At 42.5% G+C, this 22,435-nt stretch overlaps 1 protein-coding gene across 1 annotated transcript in view; it reads left to right on the top strand.

Annotated features, from left to right (window-relative positions):
- LOC137521605 (sulfotransferase 2B1-like) overlaps positions 1 to 14,286 on the top strand; it is a 40,446-nt gene extending 26,160 nt beyond the window's left edge. Inside the window, exons 4-7 of the mRNA XM_068241069.1 lie at positions 3,387 to 3,513; positions 6,626 to 6,720; positions 9,616 to 9,796; positions 12,130 to 14,286. Of these exons, the coding sequence (XP_068097170.1) occupies positions 3,387 to 3,513; positions 6,626 to 6,720; positions 9,616 to 9,796; positions 12,130 to 12,236 (510 nt within the window). The 3' untranslated portion in view covers positions 12,237 to 14,286. The remainder of the gene's footprint in view (positions 1 to 3,386; positions 3,514 to 6,625; positions 6,721 to 9,615; positions 9,797 to 12,129) is intronic.
- Positions 14,287 to 22,435: the final 8,149 nt, after the last annotated feature.

Here is a 22,435-nt window from a genome sequence, read left to right as displayed (position 1 = left end):
CCAGGGGGGGCTCTTCAAAGCCCCCCTCCGCAGCGCTTTCCGCCCTCCCGGCTTTCCCTCCCTCTCCCTTACCCTCTGAGTGGCACAGGACGGAAATCCTGCCTATCGGCGTTAGGCAGTCGTTAAGTGGTTAAGGGCCCGTTCACACTATGTTCGTTACATGCAGAATAATTCTGCATACCAATTCACTGCCCATTCAATTCTAGGGGCTGTTCACACTTGTACTACACTGTGTTGTAATGGATCCCATTCTTCTTGCTGCATGCAGGCTTTGAATTAAAGTCTATGTCCAGTCTCTATTGCAGTTCAGACTCATGATAACATGTGTGAATCCAGGCTTAAACGTACCTTAATGGAGGCCAAGCTATCTAAGGTAAGCACAGATATATGTCCATTCTGGACCCACAAATACCTCTGTCCCTTGCCCATCCCTTTCCTCTCTCTTGGTTTTCATAATCACTCCTTGAAAACTTTGACTTTTGGCTAAAGTCAAATTTCCAGATAGGAAGAGCTTTCTACAATGTTTCCTCCTATCACACTCCCATGCCCTCTTCTGCCCCACCCATATGTGGACTCGGGGGAAGAGGAGGGGATGGGAGAGTAATAGGAGGAAACATTGCAACAAGCCAGCCAGTCAAAGTCAAGTTTTTCAAGAAGTGATTACGGGGACTGGGAGGAACTAGCAGAGAAATGGGCAGTGCACAGAGGTATGTGGATCCTGCATGAACATACCTCTGTGCTAAACTTAAAGGGAACTTTAACTGAATGGGGGGTAAAGAGTTATAATTATCTGGGGCTATTACCAGCCCCCTGCAGCAGTCCTGTGCCCTCGGAGCCGCTCTGGAATCCTCCGGTCCCCCACTGTCACTTAGTTTCATTTTTGACGACTCACCAGTCGGTCGGCCGCCATGCGTATTATTGGACGCATTCCCTACTGCAATTAGCGCTGTTGCGCACCGCAACGCGTACAAAAATACGCGTTGCCACATATCTACGTGGGCGAAATGCGGCAACGCGTATTTTTGTATGCTTTGCGGTCCGCAACAGCGCTAATTGCAGTAGGGAATGCGTCCAATAATACGTATGGCGGCCGGCCGACTGGTGAGTCATCAAAAACGAAACTAAGTAACAATGGGGGACCGGAGGATTCCAGAGCGGCTCCGAGGGCACAGGACTGCTGCAGGGGGCTGGTAATAGCCCCAGGTAAGTGAAACTCTTTACCCCCCATTCAGTTAAGGTTCCCTTTAACAATTCAGGTATTCTATAACCAGTTCGGCCTATCTGGACGAGCTTCCTCGTCCAGATAGGCACTGCTGCTCTGGTCGCATGGTGCGCGCGATCCCGTCGCCCGCCGCTAGCCCCCCGATCAGTGAATGGGAATATAATTCCCATTCACCGATCTAACTTCCCCGCAGAAATACCGACGCTTTCTATCCAGAGAGCGCGTTATTTCTGCCCCCAGGAAACTTCTCCCCTGCTTTTAAGTTCCTGGATGCGAGATCGTTCGCATCCAGGACTTTTTTTTACTGTGGCCATCTTGTGGCCAAATAGTAAACTGCACCCACATACATTTTAAATTAACCAATATTATTATTTTACATTTAAAATAAGGAGTTTCCCTTCCACACCAAAAATTACCCACATACATTTTTTATTTAAAAAAAAAATAAAAAAAAAAATACAATAAAAACAAAAAACAAAAACAACATAAATAGTTACCCAAGGGTCTGAACTTTTTAAATATGCATGTCAAGAGAGTATGTTATTATATTATTTAAAATTATAAGCTTATAAATACTGATGGACGCAAATTGAAAAAATGCACCTTTATTTCTAAATGAATAAATTGTGATAGGGACATCGTTTAAATGGTGTAATAACCGGGACAGATGGGCAAATAAAATACATGAGTTTTAATTACGGTAGCATATATTAATTTCAAACTATAATGACCAAAAACTGAGAAATAATGATTTTTTTTTATTTCTTTCTTAATCTTTCTGTTAAAATGCATGCAGAAAAAAATAATTCTTAGCAAAATGTACTACCCAAAGAAAGCCTAATTAGTGGCGGAAAGAACAAGATATAGATCAATTCATTGTGATAAGTAGCAATAAAGTTATAGGCGAATGAATGGGAGGTGAATCTTGCTCGGATGCATGAGATTTTCGGCACTGCGGTGCTGAACCGGTTAAAAATTCAGATTCAGTTAAGTGCTGAATGTAAAAGATCATTAGTTCTCTGTGTTTGAGCTGAATGAATCAGATGTTACATCACACTGACATGGTTGTTGTATACACTTTCAGATTAAAATGTACTTTAACAGAATTTATCTTAAATGGTAACGTTTTACATATCAGGGGCCACATGCAATTCGAGGAGATAAGAAGCTGAAAACATGCGAGCTTCTTATCTCCTCACATTGCTCAGGATTTACCGGCAAATTCAATTGCCAGTTTCACCTGAGCGATGTCCTTGCGTAAAGGAGCATAACTCAGGCGAATAGTAGGTATTCGCTGAGCGATGCTCCTGTGTGGCCAGCGATGTGGAGCCAGGCATTTTTGCCGTGGAGCTGTCCTTCAGAACCACAACACTGCTGCCTCGCTCCCCGGAAGATGTGCGCGCATCGTCGCAAGGCTCTTACCCGCCGCCCGTCGCCTCCTGCCGATCGTCGCTACCACGGGACCTTCAGAAGATACATACCTGCATCGTTCCGTCTCGCCGCATGTCCCACACCGCTCCTCCGCTCATCTCTGTGACTGTCATTGTTCTCGGAGCCCGGCAAAGCATCTTTGAGTCTCCCGCCGGGGCTCCCCATTCCTCCACTAGGTGGCCCAATGAGAATCATTGTGATTCTCATTGGTCCAATTAGAGACATGCGGCGAGACGGAAACGACGGAGGTATGTTTTTTTGATACATTTTAAATAGGTAAGGAGTCAAAACTGACTCCTTTACCTATTTAAATCACTGGCATCTGGGGTTTCCTTCGTAAAGGAGGCTCCCAGATGCCAGAAACAGCCCGCTGACAGCAGCGATAGGTCTTTGAGCCTGCTCAGAGCAGGTGAAAAGTTAGCACCTATGTTTGGCGGGAAGCATCGCTTCCTGGGTTGTGCAAAATGCAATTGCATAGGGGGAAAGGAACTTGCTGGGCGATTATATCGCCCAAGCGAGTTCTTTTCCGCCCTGGGGGGTGTTAAATACAATTGCATTAGGCGACCTTGCTGACGCCTAATTTAAGAACTCGCCAGCACTTAGCACTGGCGAGTTTGGTAATTGCATAGGGCCCCAGATGTGCAAACAATTTAGTATTCTTTTGATCATATTTAAATATTAATTCAAATGTTTATTCAAAGTTTTAATTTAGCAATCTGGCTTTGCACCATAGGTTATCTACACAATACGAAACCCTAAAGATGTGTGTGTTTCCCTCTACCACTTTTCCTTGATGGCGTCATTCTTGGAAAAACATGAAGAGTTCCAGGATTTTATTCCACTGTTTTTAAGCAACAAGAGTGAGAACTTTGTCTTAAACCTTCAAGTTGTAACAACTTTTTGAGCTGATATAATTTAGTCTTTATTTTTGTCTTTTTTTATATATTACAGTAGTAGTACATATGTCAACTGGGTTGTTGCAATAATCCTAGAGATGTGAATGTACACAATTGTGTTTATTGATTTGTGTGCAAACTAGGACAAGCTAAAAAATGTCAATAGTTCCTCTGTATACATTTCTAAAGACCTTTCCATGGCAAAAGGAGGAAGTTTTCAGTGCCTCCCCATCCAGGGTTCCCCCTTTTTATGGATCATGTAAGTTGGTATTGAACAGGGGGCAGAGCCCCATGCTGACAGGCTCTGAATTCTTAGGGGGGCAAAGGGTTAAAGATGCTTGCGAGGGAGTGCCTCGTTTTTTAAATATGTATTTAAAAGGATTCTGTCATATTAAATTTTAAATGTTTCACCATTTGACTTGGGGAAAACCTATGGTAGATTAACGCATGGCAATAATAATGAACTAAAAAATGCTGCAATCCCACCCCTGTAAGGTTGCAAATGTGGTTTTCTACCAAAATTTTAAAAATCAATTTCAGGGGAAATGTTTTTGATGCTATTACAAAAGAGCTTTATCTCCGTAGCAAATTAGGAAATGATGGTTTCCTTTATGTTCAGCACTCAATGAACGGCAGTGGCACAACCCAAAATCCAGAATAGTCTGCTAGCAAGTAGGCTGACCATAGGCATCTTTGTACAGGTCCTTGCCAGGGAGTGCTTTTGAAAGAATGCAGAAATGACTGAAAATCCGCATACATATTGTATGACCGGCGGTGAGTTGGGCGCAGGGCAAGCCAAATGATGGCTCTCCCTGCTGCCACTAAACTCCCCGAAGATGTTAAATACTATTCCACCTCCGAGTAGTAGCAACTCGAAGGGAGGTGTAACACGGGGTCTGGTGATCGCTGGATGCCCGAATTACTCTTGCACAGGGCACACAGCATAGCATTATTGCTATGAGTGCGCCAAGCTTCACCATTCACCGAAATTACCTGTTTCAGAAAATCCCCCATGAGGTGGTGCACTGGTTCATTGGCAGATGTATCAGAGGCATCAGCTTAATAATACCAATTTAAAGAGGAACTGTAGTGAAATTAACATAATGAATAAAATTGCTTATTTTTTACTTATTGGAAAATCATTTCTCTACCTGATTTACATTCTGAAATGTATCACTGGTGGTGACATCATTAGTTCTGACTGGTAATCTGTATAGAATGTTCATTTACTGAGAGTTTTATGGACAAAGGGAGATATTGCTTTCTTGGCAGTTGGAAAAATTATTTCCCACAATGGCTATCATTCATAAAGGACCAGTCGGTAGTGCGGGAAAACACCGTTCTTCTCCGCAATCGGCACTTAAGACTTCTGGGTGGTCATTCATAAAGAAGTTGCCTGTTGCAATACAAGTGCGGAGGTTTTCTGGAGGAAGCTGGCGGTAGCGTGGCGGAAGACATGCGGAAACATAAAAGCTGCCCGATTCCCTCCGTGCGCTCCTCTGTCTGATGCTGCTTGGGAGGTCCGTCCCATTCATTTACAAGTAATCCGCCCGCCTATCGCTACTGTCGAGCAAGCGGTATTTTCCTTCCGCATACTGCTTGCTCTAATCTTTATGAATGGACGTGTTTGTTACTTTTTCTAGATTAATCTAGAAAAACTCCGCACAAGGCGGAAATGTATCGCTCTTCACGGGAATGTCAGCTTTTCATGCGGAAAGAGCCTTTATGAATTGGGATTTTGCTGAGTGTTCGGTAAAGTCACCGGTATTAAGCATTTCCGCATGGCGGAAATGTTTTATGAATGATAGCCAATGTAGCAAGGTGCACAGACAGCAAACTGTCAGGACCATGGTCATGACATCACACTGTGGGAGGGGTTTCACCACAATATCAACCATAAAGGCTCGCCTGATGGCCTGTGAGAAAAAGTAAAGATTTCCTAATGGAAAGGGAGTATCAGCTACTGATTGGAATGAAGGTACAACTACTTAGAGTAAAATAAATTTAGAGTGTAAACAGTACAAATGTGTATGCATTTTAAAGGACAACTGAAGTGAGAGTGATATGAAGGATTCCATATGTATTTCATTTTAAGCAATACCAGTTGCCTGGCTATCTTGCTGATCCTCTGCCTCTAATACTTTTAGCCACAGGCCCTTAACAAGCATGCAGCAGAACAGGTTTTTTTCTCTGACATCATTGTCAGATCTGACCATGACAAGATTAGATGCATACTTTTTCCTGTTATGCAGGCACTACTGCAGCCAAATAATAAGCAGGACTGCCAGGTAACTGGTATTGTTTAAAAGGAAAAACATATGGCATCATCCATATTTGTCTCACTTCAGTTGTCCTTTAAAGTGGATCCGAGATAAACTTTTACTCATTGCATAATTGTGTTCCTTTCATATGGTTTATATTCCGCAAGCCAAATACTTTTTTTGTTTTGTTTTAATACTCTAATTCCCTATAAACTAAACAAGCCTCACCCACAGCTTCTTTTTGTGCCTTGGCACTGTAGCAAGGGCTTATGGGAGCTCAGTCTGGGCAGGAGGAGGAGGAGGTTACTATCCATTGATTTCAGAGGCAGAGGGAAAGAGGGAGGGGGAGAGGGGACTACATTTACACACAGGCATGCTGATAGCATCTCCAGCCCTCAGCCTGTGACAATGTGACAAACAGAACATGGCTCCCGTCATTGTATCACAGGAATAAATAATCATAAACTTTTGAAGCTGTTTGCAGCTAGATAATATGCTGTGTAAACTATCTAAACTTTAGATAAGATATATAGACAAGTTACTTGTTATAGTTCGTTTTTCATCTCGGATCCGATTTTAAATTATTATTTTTTCTTTTTTTGTCTTAGTGGTCTTATAAGTAAATGGGACTGGCTGTCACAAGGGACAGGTTGTGGACAAATTGGACCCTCTATTAGTTTCAGGCCCCTAACCTATGCCTCTACATACTTGACATAATATCATGTTATAGCAAGAATCTTGTGTGACGAGGTCATTGTGCTAAAGGAAATTATAGAATGCATGATAATAATGCTGAATTTGATTTTGTTTTTTAGTTTTGTTCGGTAGCTGGTTTGACCATGTTAAAGGATGGTTGACAATGAAAGACCAACCAAACTTCCTGCTTTTATCTTATGACAACATGGTAAAGGTAGGTCCTATCTAAAGCAAATCCTATCTTAAACTCATGACATTACCTACTATTCTGCTACTTGAAATATTAAAGGGTACCTTTAACCTTAAAAAAGTTAGATACTTACCTCAGTAGGGGGAAGCCTCTGGATGGTCTAAAGGCTTCTCTGGTCTACCTATGCCCCACCAGCACTAGGACCCTCTAAACCAGGGGTCTCAAACTCGCGGCCCGCAGGCCATTTGCGGCCCTCGATACAATATTTTGTGGCCCTCGCCGGCAAAAGCTTACTTATAGTTCGCTTCAGTGCTCCCAAGTAATCCGCCGCATCCCCACCAATAAACGAGGGCTGCAGAGCCCCCAAATCGCCCGGGGGGCAATCCGCCGGCATTTCCTGGAAGGGGCAGAGCTTCAGCTCTGCCCCTCCTGATGTCAATCGTCTCTGCCCGCCCCTCTCTGTGAAGAAAGAGTAAGAGGGGCGGGCAGAGGCGGCGACCCGCCGTGATTGACGTCAGAAGGAGCAGAGCTGAAGCTGAAAGCTCTGTCCCTTCCAGGAAATGCCGGCGAATTTCCCACGGGCAATTTGGAGGCTCTGCAGCCCTCGTTTTGCGGCGGGGACGCGGCGGATTACTTGTAATGGGAGCACTGAAGCGTACTATAGGGTAAAAAAGGCAAAATAGTTTGCTTCAGTGTGAATTTGATTTTGAAATAAAAATCAATGCAAGGGACGGGGGATGGGCATGGGAGCTGCTGATTGATTGATTCCCTTATGCAGCCCAGCCTCATCCTGACTTTGCCTCCTGCAGCCCCCAGGTAAATTGAGTTTGAGACCCCTGCTCTAAACTATCTTTGATATTAAGGTTGAAGATTCCTTTTGCCCGCGCTCAGCTCTGTGTACGAATGTGATACAGGCAAAAAATATGGCCCTCTTCTGCATAGTAACACACTAGTTGCTCATGCACAGTTTCTTTCTCCTTGCACAAGCCATTTTGTGCTACTGAGCAGGTACAAGCCCATTGGCACCTGTGCATTGAGGCCTTGCTTGTACACAGAGGAAGGCAAGTCCACAAAGAGGGTCCAAGCAAGCAGGAGTCGGGGAGGATTGGATAAGCTTCCCCCTAATGATGGAAATAAGTAACTTTTTTTTTCAATCCTTACTTCAATACATGAGCATGTTCCACAGCTGTTTTGCCATCTTGTTTTTGCGCTATGCATAGCAGCTTGCAAAATCCTGTGTATTCTCTTTGCTTGCCTAGTGACCACAGTTTGATGTCTAGATTATTTGCTGGTCCCAGAAAAGGTATTTCTTATTATCAGCTCAGTGTTTTTAAAAAAGGAGATACAAGAGGAAGAGGGTGCCAGACTCCTCAGCACAACTTTATATAAGAAAACATAATCCAGAATGCCAGGCACCCAAAACTTCTAGGCTCCCAAATATGCAAGATGCTACCTCGTCTCATGGCCATTGGCACAAACTGCTCAATGTATACTTGACTAGCTGTTTATGCTTCTATTTTAGCAACTACAAATGTTGGAGTGTTAAGGGTCCTTTCACACTAGGAGCTGTTCCTTCAGTTTTGACAGAACGCACCTAGCATGCAGTAAAAAAGGTAACATGAAAGTCTATTGACTTTGATGTTACCCTTCACATTAGACAAAGCGTTCCAGAGCGTGACTGTGTAACTCCTGTGAGAGCTTTTAATTGTACGATGCAAGCGGTTTCCTGCCAGGTGAATTAAAACTAGCGCTGCTGTTCGGCATTGAACCACAACATCCCATTGTCATGCCATGCGTCATAATGCTTGCACAAATCTGGTTTGTGCACACATTCGCTATTGGGAAAGGGCCCTAAGGGGTTGTGGTGTGTCTTGATTAGTGTTGGGCGAACACCTGGATGTTCGGGTTCGGGCCGAACAGGCCGAACATGGGCCAGATGTTCGGCATGTTCGGCCCGAACGCCGAACTCAATGGGAGTCAATGGGACCCCCGAACATGCCCATTTTGGGGGCCCTATGGGGTCGCAGGCATAAGGGGGGAGCATGCCCCGGTCGCGGGGGGGTTCGGAAATTCCCCCCACCCCCTCCGCTAGCGCTCCCCCCTCTGCCCGCTTCTCCATACAAAAAGTTTGAAACAAGTTCAATAGTACCTGGGCTGGTGGCACTGGCTGGCAGTGGAGTGAGGAGGAGGAGGAGTCCGAGTAGCAGAGTGACGTTGAGGCCGGGCAGCGGGCGGTTCAGCGCTAGTACCCTTGTGGTACTTCCGCCCTTTCTCTGACCTCACGTCCTCTGCGTGATGACGCATACGAGGGTACGCGTGATGCGTACCCTCGTATGCAGAGGACGTGAGGTCAGAGAAAGGGCGGAAGTACCACAAGGGTACTAGCGCTGAACCGCCCGCTGCCCGGCCTCAACGTCACTCTGCTACTCGGACTCCTCCTCACTCCACTGCCAGCCAGTGCCACCAGCCCAGGTACTATTGAACTTGTTTCAAACTTTTTGTATGGGGAAGCGGGCAGAGGGGGGAGCGCTAGCGGAGGGGGTGGGGGGAATTTCCGACCCCCCCCGCGATCGGGGCATGCTCCCCCCTTATGCCTGCGACCCCATAGGGGGCATAGGGGGGCAGTATTCGGCCGAACAGGGCCCTGTTCGGCCGAACAGGGGCCCTGTTCGGCCATGTTCGGCCATGCATTCTGCAGTTCGGGCGAACCCCGAACAGTTTGGCCGAACACCACCAGGTGTTCGGCCGAACTCGAACATCACCCGAACAGGGTGATGTTCTGCAGAACCCGAACAGTGGCGAACACTGTTCGCCCAACACTAGTCTTGATAATGTATCTTTTTCATTTTTTTACCAATTTACTTTTTTCTTATTTTTCCACTTAAAAGTAATCACTTGCTTGATTGTTGAACCCCACAGGATCTGAGAGGCAATGTTGTTAAAATTTGCAAATTCCTTGGAAAAGAACTGGATGATGCTGCCATAGATTCTGTAGTAGAACATTCCTCCTTTCAAGCGATGAAAGACAACGTCATGTCTAACTACAGTGTGGTGCCAAATGAAATCTTTGACAAAGCACGTGGATCATTTATCAGAAAAGGTAAAGATAATTGTCTACATGCTCAGAACGCCAAATTACACATTAAATGATTAAGGTTATGCTATAATTGATAACTTGATGCAGAAATCAATGATAGCCTACCACGACCATCATTCTTTAATATTTTCATCAATACCACCAAAAGAGAACAGTACCAGAGTTATACTTTTCCCATCCCCAGACCAACTTTCTTACCGTTCCTCTTCCATGTTTAATCTTATGGTTCCATGTGTATCTGATTGGAAGGCAGTTATGCTCACCACTATACCACCAACACTACATGCTGAAGCCAGCCTAACATGTACCATTGTGATATACCCAAGAGAAAAATTAGCTTGCTTATTTGCCTAATTTGCTAGATGAAAGCAGTGGGACACATGGTGATACTGCTTACAGGCTTCAATTCAAGACTTCAGAAAGATCATGTGCCCCCCTGGATGATGCTGGTGTAACACACACAGCAAAGGACAGCAATTTGAAGTCTGGAAGATTCCAGGGCAAGGGTGGGAAGGATGAAAATATAGGTGGCCATGCAACCATTCCTGCTAACCTAAAGCTTACTTGTGGCTTACAACACATTGGCTTAAGACTTTACCAAAGCCAATGCTCCAATATGGGGAAGCTTCTCTGTTTGCTGTTTTTTTTTTGTGTGTGTGGTGTCACCGTTCACTCATCTCTTCAACTACAAGAAAGGCCCAGGATTAGTCTTATCTACCATAATATCTATGTTACGGCAGGGCCCTTATTACACTTTGTCTTACAGGGCTATGGAAACTGGTTTGCCCTTGCGAAAAAAAGGCGAGGTGCAAAAATGAAATCATGCCTAGCAGAGGATGGTTTCAATCCATTGACCTCTGGGTTATGGGCCCAGCACACTGTGTGTCTTGAGGAGGAAGGAAAAAAGTCTGCTCCAAGAAGTTTAACGCCACTTTAAACAAAACCTGTATATATCAAATTTCTACATATATTTCTATGATCCTTTCATGATGACAAATCCCAGAAAGAAGTAGGCAAAGGAGTGCCCATTTTTCTGTATGGCTAAGCGGACCGTCTCAGTCACTTTTTCCTACAACGAAGTGTCTGCTGTATGGCAGCAGAGTGGCGCAGGGGAAGCGTGCTGAGCCCATAACCCAGAGGTTGATGGATCGAAACCATCCTCTGCTAGGTGTACTTTGTTTTTTACATCTTGCTTTACCACATGGGTCAATCGGTGGGCATAGCCCCTTAAGAGAAAGTGTCATTAGGGCCTTGCTGTAACATAGATAGTAGTGTAGCTATTTCAACTAATGCACCTTTCTCAAACTTGAAGATTGTATACAAATGTAAGCAGAGTGGTGCAGCGGAAGTGTGCTGGGCCCATAACCCAGAGGTTGATGGATCGAAACCATCCTCTGATAGGCATGATTTCATTTTTGCACCTTGCTTTATCACATGGGCAAAACGGTTTCCATAGCCCTGTAAGAGAAAGTGTAATAAGGGCCCTGCCGTAACATAGATATTACGGTAGCTAAAACTACTCCTGGGCTTTCTTGTAGTTGAAGAGATGAGTGAACTGTGACACCACACACACGCAAAAAAAACCAGCAAACAGAGAAGCTTCCCCATATTGGAGCATTGGTTTTGGTAAAGTCTTAAGCCAATGTGTTGTAAGCCACAAGTAAGTTTTAGGTCAGCAGGAATGGTGGCATGGCCACCTATCTTTTCATCCTTCCCACCCTTGCCCTGGAATCTTCCAGACTTCAAATTGCTGTCCTTTGCTGTGTGTGTTACACCAGCATCATCCAGGGGGGCACATGATCTTTCTGAAGTCTTGAATTGAAGCCTGTAAGCAGTATCACCATGTGTCCCATTGCTTTCATCTAGAGAATTAATCAAATAAGCAAGATGATTTTTCTCTTGGGTTAAATTTCAATGTTACATGCTAGGCTGGCTTCAGAATGTAGTGTTGGTGGTATAGTGGTGAGCATAGCTGCCTTCCAAGCAGTTGACCTGGGTTTAATTCCTGGCCAATGCATGTGAGCTTGCTTTTGAGACCCTACAAATCCCTGGAAGACAAGATCAGAGGAGGAGAGAGAGAGAGAGAGAGGTTGGCTATAGAGCCATAGATCCCAAACCTCATGGAGTGCAGTTACACACCAAGTGGAGGAACATCAGCAAAATCCACTGAGGGGTTCTCCCACATGTCTGGAGGTTTGTAGAATCAGAACATTTTTTTGAGGTATTGGGTGAGAGGGAAGTGGAAATCTGAATGTTGGTACAGTTGTTTTATCTTTACTACTAATGACATTTACTGGTAAAAAGTACAGTATGACTGACTTTTATAATTACTTTAGGTGTCTCTGGAGATCACAAGAATTACTTTACGCCTGCTCAAGAAGAAGAGTTTGATAGAATCTACAATGAGAGCATGAAAGATGTTGACCTTAGTACTTTAATATAAAGGAATTTTTGAAATTTGATTTGCAGATTGGACAGTGAAGGAAGCCATCCATGTGAGAAGATTTTTAGACAATTTCACATTGATTAGCTAATGATAGTAATTTTCAAAGCTAGTGTGTTATTGAGTAAACTAACGCTCATCTAGGTTAGATAGCTTTAGCTGACCATTACCATTTCCCAAAATATCTAGCAATTTTGTGATGCTCAATTAAGTTATTAAATTTACTGGGTGATCAACTACAGTGTGGTTGATCAAATGTTTGAATCCAAAGATTAATTCTTTGTCTATCAAAATCATGTTAACAACATCCAATTCCTTTGTGATTGCCCAATATCTTCTATCCTGCTCCATCAATAAATCGGCATGAGTCACTTAGATATTGGTCAGTTATTGATTAGCATACTGGAACACACTTGATTTGCTCTCAATTCTCTCTTGATTTAATAAAATCCTCAGATCGATTGGTCAATCCGGCTGCCAAATCGCTAGATGCATGGTCACCTTAAAGTGGTCTGAAACTCTGACATAACAGTCATTAAAAATGTGTTTTCCTACTTTTTTTACCCATACAGTTACCATATTTGCTTTTGTGTACAAGTAATATTGTCCGTTTACAAACTACAAGTTCCCAAAGTACAGTTTATCTGCTCTGAAAGCTGCCGTTGCATTTTATTCAAGCTGCTTTTCATTATATATAAAAATCTTATAGTGAGCTGTTCTGAACTGTGTGCATGCTTGAAGCTAAGAAAAAGCTTGTTTTCAGTTGTTACACACAATGGAACAACATTGGAATGTAAACAAAAGATAACGTTATCTCCTCTTGGGATGTGGATCTAAGGGCTGGTACACACGGGTGTCTGCCCCGCGTTTACTGCCGGCGTTCGGGACTCGGCATTAAACGCTCCCATTCAAGTGAATGGGAGCATTTGTACTGGGCTTTTACTGGCGTTTGCGTGAACGCGGCGTTCAGATCCCGATTTTCCGTGGAGTTCGAGGCGACCCTAGACGCCACATGTAGCGTCCTGGGACGGTTAACCGCTGCGGCTAATGTCCCCCTGTGAGGGAGTAAAATGCTGACTGCAACTAAATGCCAGGGAAAGCCACTGAAAGCTCAAACGCGATGCTACCGCAATGCAACCGAACGGAACGCCTCCAAAAGTGTGAACCAGCCCTTAAAGAGAAACCTTGACCAAGAATTTAACTTTATCCCAATCAGTAGTTGATACCCCCCTTTTACATGAGAAATATTTTCCTTCTCACAAACAGACCATCAAGGGGCGCTGTATGACTGATATTGTGGTGAAACCCCTCCCACAAGAAACTCTGAGGACCGTGGTACTCCTGGCAGTTTCCTGTCTGTGAACCTTGTTGCATTGTGGGAAATAGCTGTTTACAGCTGTTTCCAACTGCCAAAAAAGCATGCAGCAACTACATCACCTGCCAACAGTAAAAATGACACCATGTAATAAATGTCAGAATGTAAATCAGGGATTTAAAAGATTTTACAATGGGCAAACACTGACTAAATCATTTATACATAATTATTGTAAAAATGAAGCACTTTATTATTACATTATTTTTACTGGAGTTCCTCTTGAAGCTGAAGGAGCTTTCCAGTGCAGAGCAAAGTGGTGTGTTTAACTGTTTGAATTCTGTTCTGCTGCAAATTCATTTTTTTTTGTGATAGTAGGTTTAAAGTTTTAAGGAATCTTTTAGAGCAAAGAAGAAATGCTGAGTTTCAGACCAGTTTAAGTCTTCTAGTCTTGTCTCCTTAATAGACATCTAAAGCAAGCTCTTCAGTGGTCATATCTTACTATCATTACAACCAGTTTGATTTGTAACTCATCACATCAGTAGTAATCACATATAAATTGTTGATAGAGCCAACATTGTCCGTCATTATAGTTTAGTCTGTGTTTTAATATTATTTAAGGATGTAAATACTGGCAGAGGTGGGCTCATAAGGAGAAAAGTTAAGTAAAAAGTTTTGTTTTATTGATTCATTAGTGATGATATAATCAGAATAAATATTGATTTTTTTGCTTTTTTACATTTTTGTGATGTTCAACTTTATTTCTTATAAAATAAATGTACTTTTTTTCACTGAATTTCATGTAACATTATAACATTATTTACCTACTAATGAGATTGATGACAAATACTTAAAAGCATATTGGAATGGTAAATGCAATAGATATTTGTTGTGGACATGATAACACTAGAACTATTCCCACCAACTACCGTAGTTATATTGATCATGAAATAAAAAACATATATACTGTATTTGTAGGAAGGCTTCAACTAACTATACTAGATATGTGTTTCCTAACCCTAAATATAACCTTCCTAACTGTAGTCATAATCCTCCTAACCCTTGGTCCCATAACTCTAACCCTGATATTGAATATTATACTGTATATAACTAGTGACCTAAGCCCATTTAAAAACGTGCTCCAAGTCTGTCACCACCACGCGCGCACGCACCAGCCCACCCGGCCCACCCTCTGGCGTCCTGTCCCAATGGTCGTCCTGTCCCAACGGCTGTCAGTGCAGGACATGCGCAGTAGCACACAAGCACTGACACAGAGACAGGACGCAGGGACACTTGCCTTTTATTAGGTAGTATATTCCAGATTCTCCCATAAATCTTGCTCTAAATTGCCTAGGGAATATCATAGATATTGGCATAAAAAAATTTATAAATGTGTAAATTTGTGAGCACAACTGTAAATGGTAGTTATGAGCAAAAATGTAAATATATTTTTTGCATTTATTTTCACGAAAAGAATGTTAACCACTTCCCGGCCCCTGTACAGTATATCTACACCCCTTTAAACTTTACTTCCCCGCCAGGGGCGTAGATATAGGTACTCCCGCCACCACCGCCGCTGTCCACGCTCCAGCTTGCTCGTGCACGCCCTCTCGCACACACTCCCATCGCCACCCGCTTGTCCAGATATCAATGAATGAGAATTAATTGATCTAAGTCCCCAAAGCAATGATCAGTGGCTTCTATGAGAATCTGCATGATCATTGTAAAAAAAAAAAGGTTTCCCATTCATAGTACACTTCCTGTACAGTAAACGTACATAGTATGTTTACAGGACCATTAAAAAAAATCACTGAGGCCATCTTTTGGCGAAATAGTAAAATTACATCAAAAAGATTTTTTTTTTCATTGAAAGCAATATTTTACATTTAGAATTAACCATTTCCCTCCCACACTCTCTCCAAGGTACCCAAACATTTTTTTTTGCAATAAAAAAAAAATTACAATAAACAAAACATAAATAGTTACCTTAGGGACTAAACCTTTTTAATATGTATGTCAAGAAGGTTTATTACTGTTATTTTTTGTGATAAGTAGTGATAAAGTTATTGGTGAATGACTGAAAGGAGCGCTGAAAGGTGAAGATTGCTCCGGTTACTTAAGGGGTAAAACTCCTCAGTTGTGAAGTGGTTAAATTCTATTTTCGAGTGAAAATTCCATTGAAAATTAGTTTTGTATTTCTCATGCTGTTTGTGAATTTTTACAGTAAAAATATAGATTTTTTTTGCCTTTTCATGGTAAAAATTGTTGCTGTGAAAATATAGCTTTTCTGTGTTGTCACACAGTTCACAATTTTTTCGCTGTAAGAATATTGATTTTTAATACTTTTGCTGTAAAAATATTGATTTTTCACATTTTTGCAATAAACGTTAAAACAAAAAAGACATGTCTATTTTTTCGAGAAAATGTCTTGAAATCAAAAATAGCATTTTCAATGTGAAAATTTGCAAGCAATAAATGGCTTACAGCTAGGAATATCAGACTTGAAGAAGGTCTTGGAAATACTGGTTTATAACAAGTTAAAAACACATATTCAATGCAAATACAGCAGCAGATAAAGCAAATTCTAGAATGCATAAAACAGGAAATAAAATCACGAGATGCTAGTATACTACTCCTATTTAAAACACTTGTAAGGCCGCATCTGGAGTATGGAATACAGTTTTGGGCACCAAACTAAAGGAAGGACATTAACATAATAGAACGGGTACAAAGACAGGCAACTAAATTAATTAGAGGGGTGGAAGGTCTCACTTACCAAGAAAGGTTGGACAAACTGGGTTTATTTTGCTTGTAAAAATGGTGGGGAATGGATGACCTGATTAACACAAGGAAAAATACATCAGAGCCGAGGCCAATACAAAAGCTTGTCAGGTAAGCATTTTGTTCCTACCTTGTTAGGTCTGTACAAAGGACAAGGGGACATGATCGGTGTGTGTGGAGGAAAAAAAGGTTTCGCCATCTACTTAGGAAGGGGTTCTTTACATTAAGGGATGGTTCACACTACAAGATCTTTTTCTAATCCCTTTTGATTCTAAAAGCTCTTGCAACTGCTAAAGTAATGCTAGATGTGTGTTCTTATTTGAGCTATGTGATTTTGTAAAAATCACCCATAGCATTCTATTAGCAACTAGAGATGGCCCGATAATTCCGATTTTCATGCGAACTTGCGAAAAAGTTTGCGAACCTGCAAACATTGCGAACCGCAATAGACTTCAATGGGCAGGCGAACTTGAGAAGCTAAAAACACTGTTTCTGGCCACAAAAGTGATGGAAAAGATGTTTAAAGGGGTCTAACACCTGGAGGGGGGAATGTCGGAGTGGGATACACGCCAAAAGTCCCGGGGAAAATTATGGATTTGATACACAGCAGGGTTATAATTCCTAAATTGGAGGCCTAAAGTGCTTGAAAACATCTTGAGTGTGTATACATGGATCAGCAGGTAGTGTAAGTAGTATACTGCTTCACACTGACAGACCAAACTCACTGTAATGCACCGCAAACAGATGGCCATGCTGGTGCACACGTTGGCGAGAGCACAGGTGATGGCGGCTTTATGTCCTGCTAGCAGCAGCCTTAAAAATTCAGGAATCCACCTGGAGTCCTGGACTCTGTTGGTGGTGGCGGCGAAGGCACTCAAGCGGCCTGCAGGCAGAGATGCTGTGTGGGGACTGACTTAGTCTCGGGGCAGGCAGCAGCTGTGTGGGGACTGACTTAATCCTGGGGCAGGCAGTCACATGGCATGCAAGCAGAGATGCTGTGTGTGGGGACTGACTTAGTCTTCGGGCAGGCAGTAGCCCTCCGGGATCCATGCCTCATTCATTTTGATAAAGGTGAGATACTGAACACTTTTTGACCTAGGCAACTTCTTTTCTCACTGACAATGCCTCCAGCTGTGCTGAAGGTCCTTTCTGACAGCACGCTTGAGGCAGGGCAAGCCAGAAGTTGGGTGGCAAATTGTGACAGCTCTGGCCACAGGTCAAGCCTGCGCATCCAGTAGTCCAGAGGTTCATTGCTAAACTACTCGAAATCATGTCAGCACGACCTCGAACAGACCTGCTGGGTTTTGTCTATATTGGGGGGGGGGGGGTGAAGTGAAAGGTATGCACTGACTTGACTAATACAATGTGCAGTCACAGAGATGCAGTGAAAGGTACTGACTGCTGGTAAAATACAATGGGCGGTCACACAGATGCACTGAAAAGTATGCAGTGACTGCTGGTGGTATAATGCAATGTGCAGTCACACAGGTGCAGTGAAAAGGTATGCAGTGGCTAATGGTGGTATAATACAATGTGCAGTCACACAGGTGCAGTGAAAAGGTATGCACTGACTGCTACTATAATACAATGTGCAGTCACACAGATGCAGTGAAAAGTACTGACTGCTGGTATAATACAATGTGCAGTCACACAGGTAAAGTGAAAGGTATGCAGTGACTGCTGCTATAATACGATGTGCAGTCACACAGGTATAGTGAAAAGGTATGCAGTGACACAATGTGCAGTCACACAGATGCAGTGAAAAGTACTGACTGCTGGTATAATACAATGTGCAGTCACACAGGTGCAGTGACAAGGTATGCAGTGACTAATGGTGGTATAATACAATGTGCAGTCACACAGGTGCAGTGAAAAGGTATGCAGTGACTGCTGCTATAATACAATGTGCAGTCACACAGATACAGTGAAAAGTACTGACTGCTGGTATAATACAATGGGCAGTCACACAGATGCACTGAAAGGTATGCAGTGGCTGCTGGTGGTATAATACAATGTGCAGTCACACAGGTGCAGTGAAAAGGTATGCAGTGACTAATGGTGGTATAATACAATGTGCAGTCACACAGGTGCAGTGAAAAGGTATGCACTGACTGCTACTATAATACAATGTGCAGTCACACAGATGCAGTGAAAAGTACTGACTGCTGGTATAATACAATGTGCAGTCACACAGGTGCAGTGACAAGGTATGCAGTGACTAATGGTGGTATAATACAATGTGCAGTCACACAGGTGCAGTGAAAAGGTATGCACTGACTGCTGCTATAATACAATGTGCAGTCACACAAATGCAGTGAAAAGTACTGACTGCTGCTATAATACAATGTGCAATCACACAGGTGCAGTGAAAGGTATGCAGTGACTGCTGCTATAATACAATGTGCAGTCACACAGGTATAGTGAAAAGGTATGCAGTGACTGCAGCTATAATACAATGTGCAGTCACGCAGATGCAGTGAAAAGTACTGACTGCTGGTATAATACAATGTGCAGTCACACAGGTGCAATGAAAGGTATGCAGTGACTGCTGCTATAATACAATGTGCAGTCACACAGGTGCAGTGAAAAGGTATGCAGTGACTAATGGTGGTATAATACAATGTGCAGTCACACAGGTGCGGTGAAAAGGTATGCACTGACTGCTGCTATAATACAATGTGCAGTCACACAGATGCAGTGAAAAGTACTGACTGCTGGTATAATACAATGTGCAGTCACACAGGTGCAGTGAAAGGTATGCAGTGACTGCTGCTATAATACGAAATGTAGTCACACAGGTGCAGTGAAAGGTATGCAGTTACACACTCTTCACAGTGTAAAAAAGACTGAACAGGTTTTTAAAAAAAAAATCATAAATATATATATGCTTCACTGTTAATGCTTAACTCTTTATAAAACTAACCAAATGTCCACTAAAAAAATAATTATATATATGCTTCAATAATATTACTTCACTCTTGCTAATTTCAGGAAAAACATTTTTTGCCAAAAAACAACCCTTTTAGATACATGTTCGCCCCCTCTCGTTATCAGTTCACATACACTAAGAGAGGTTTGGCACTTCACAGTGTAAAAAGGACTGAACAAGTTTTTCCCAGAAAAAACACATGAATACATATATATGTTTCATTGTTAATGCTTCACTCTATATAAAACTAAACAAATGTCCACTAAAAACATATAACAGGAACGCATATGCTTCACTGATATTGCTTTACTCTTGCTAGTCTCAGGGACCTCCACCACACCCATTGTGTGCAACTCACCAGATAAAAAAGACCCTCCAGGGTCTATAAGCGCCTTTGGACCGTTATGCGGGTCGTCCCTCAGACTAGCACGAGTGAAGCAATATCAGTGAGGCATTTGCATTTCTGTTATATGTTTTTATTTAGACATTTGTTTAGTTTTATATAGAGTGAAGCATTAACAGTGAAGCATATATATGTATTCATGTTTTTTCTGGAAAAAAACTTGTTCAGTCCTTTTTACACTGTGAAGTGCCAAACCTCTCTTAGTGTGTATGTGAAAAGGTATGCAGTGACTGCTGCTATAATACAATGTGCAGTCACACAGGTGCAGTGAAAAGGTATGCAATGACTGCTGCTATAATACAATGTGCAGTCACACAGGTGCAGTGAAAAGGTATGCAGTGACTGCTGCTATAATACAATGTGCAGTCACACAGCTGCAGTGAAAAGGTATGCAGTGACTGCTGGTGGTATCATACAATGTGCAGTCACACAGGTGCAGTGAAAAGGTATGCACTGAATGTGCTGGGCCTGGCACAGTATAGCAATTAGCAAGGGCCATCTTCGACAGACAGGGCTGCATATGCAGTGTCAGTGGGCCACACAAAAAAAACACATCACAAGAACATTAGCTCTCAGAAGAGCTGTTGTGGTGGTGCTTTACAGCAACAAATACCAGCAAGGAGCAAGCTAACAAGACCTAACTAAGCTTTCCCTATCTCTCCAGCAACCTCTCCCCCTTCTCTCACTAATAGCAGCCGCAGGCAGAGTGAGAAAATGGGCGACACTGCTGCCTTTTGTAAGAGGGGGGGGGGCTCCAGGAGAGAGTGAAGCCTGATTGGCTGCCATGTGTCTGTTGACTGTGATGTAGAAGGTCAAAGTTTAGCCCAATGATGTAGTATAGGGGGCGGGTCAAACTTGCTAAACATTTACGGTTCTACGTAAATGCGAATGCGCGTTCATGTGAATAAGTTCGCATGCGAACCGTTCGGGCCATCTCTATTACCAAGTTTTCAACTCAAAACACTAGTGCTCAAAAAGCTCTTGCAGTGTGAACCAGGTCTAAGAGTTGTTAAAATGAGGAATATTCTTCCACAGGATGTAGTTCTGACAAATTCTATACTTGCAGGCAGCGAATCTTGTCAGGTCTGACAGTAATGTCAGAAACACCTGATCTGGTGCATGCTTGTTCAGTGTCTATGAAAGCATTAGGGGCAGAGGATAAGCAGGATAGCCAGGTAACTGTTATTCATTAAAAGGAAATAAATATGGCAGCCTCCATATACCTCTCACTACAGTTGTCTGTTGAGGACACCTATGGCTGAGATTACTAGTTAATTCTTAGAAAAGTTTATCCAGAGATTTTATCTGACTGACACCTAGAGTTGGGAAGGATTTTTTTTCCCTTAAAGGTTAATTGGTCCAGGCCTTGTAATGGCTTTCTTCCTTCCCTTGGATCTACTGGGATTTATGAGGGTGCAGGAAATAAAAGTACCCAAAGCTTGCTTCTTTATTTTATTTCTGGTTGGACTTGATGGACAAATGTCTTTTTTCAGCCACATTATGTATATAAGTGCTTGGGAGAGAGGGCTACATGCTGTCTGTTCTTAAAGGATACTTTAAATTCTAAAAGTTGGTAACTTGGGGAAAAACATCTGTTGTTGATTGAAGAATGGGGAAGCTAATGAGCAAAACCTGCCCCCTGTATTCACCGCGACAAAATAACAAATTTGGTGACGACAGCATGTTTGCAAGCATGAAATGACATTTACATGCATATGTTGTCTATTGCATTTTCAGAGTAACCTCTCCATGCCCTGTCCCTTAACAATAGCACTCCTAATCTGGATACTTAACTCTAACAAATAATTCGAATTAGCATCCACGCACCAAAAAGGTATTATTAGGTACCTGCTAACAACCAGAGCAGATCATCCACAAGGCAATCCTAGGCAGCTGCCTAGGGCCTGGAGAGAGTCTAGGGGCTTGGTGAATGCTAACCTCCACCAAATCTAACTAAAAATTGCCAGGTGACCATCAGCGGTGGGCAAAAAGTGTTATCTTGCCTAGGGCTCCATTCATTGAAATGGTGTTATTTTGGGAACAGACCATGCACCGTCTACTGATAACTTATTGGGAGATAGAAGGGTCGGGTGAAGGCACCCACAATAGATGTTTTTTTTAAACTTTAAAACATAATGTGTAAAGAAGAGGTAATTGCTTACCTCTCCAGAAGATATAGACACCAGTTCATCTGGAAAAATATTCAAAAAATTGACAATGCATTTCGACGGTCATGGCCTGCTTCCTCAGGTCAATACAAAAAATGTATCTTCTGGGGAGGTAAACGATTACCTGCAGGCCTATACGGTGGTTGCAGGAACTGCAACCCACTTTAGTGAGTATATAATCATATATATTTTTATCCCCTTATATCTATGAATACTGCACCATTGGGCTCCTAGTCTCTCGCTACTTCCCGTTTAGATGCTCTTGGTCCCTACAAAATTCACAAAACTCTTCTGCAACTTATTGTGAGAATGTACATAATGTACATAATCTGCCGACTTCCCAGAGGGATTGTGTGAAAGGTCAGCATTCTATAGACAAACAAGAATTGAACATGCCTGCAATGTTCCAGCTTGGTATAAGATGGAACACTATTTTCAGCATCATCTAGGGAAAGTATGCAACTAAAAATGTCACATCAACTACTGAGCAATGAAAGGAATACTATTATTCAAATTTAGAGCTCTGTTGTGTTGTTCCTCCATTAGGCATCTAGAACACGGGATCCAGGCTGGTTAATGAGATACTTTATTAGTATGTCTGATGAA

The sequence above is a fragment of the Hyperolius riggenbachi genome, chromosome 6 (assembly GCF_040937935.1).
Source record: "Hyperolius riggenbachi isolate aHypRig1 chromosome 6, aHypRig1.pri, whole genome shotgun sequence".
Lineage (NCBI taxonomy): Eukaryota > Metazoa > Chordata > Amphibia > Anura > Hyperoliidae > Hyperolius > Hyperolius riggenbachi.
Note: the sequence above shows the minus strand (reverse complement) of the source record. Positions and strands in the feature narration are given on the sequence as shown.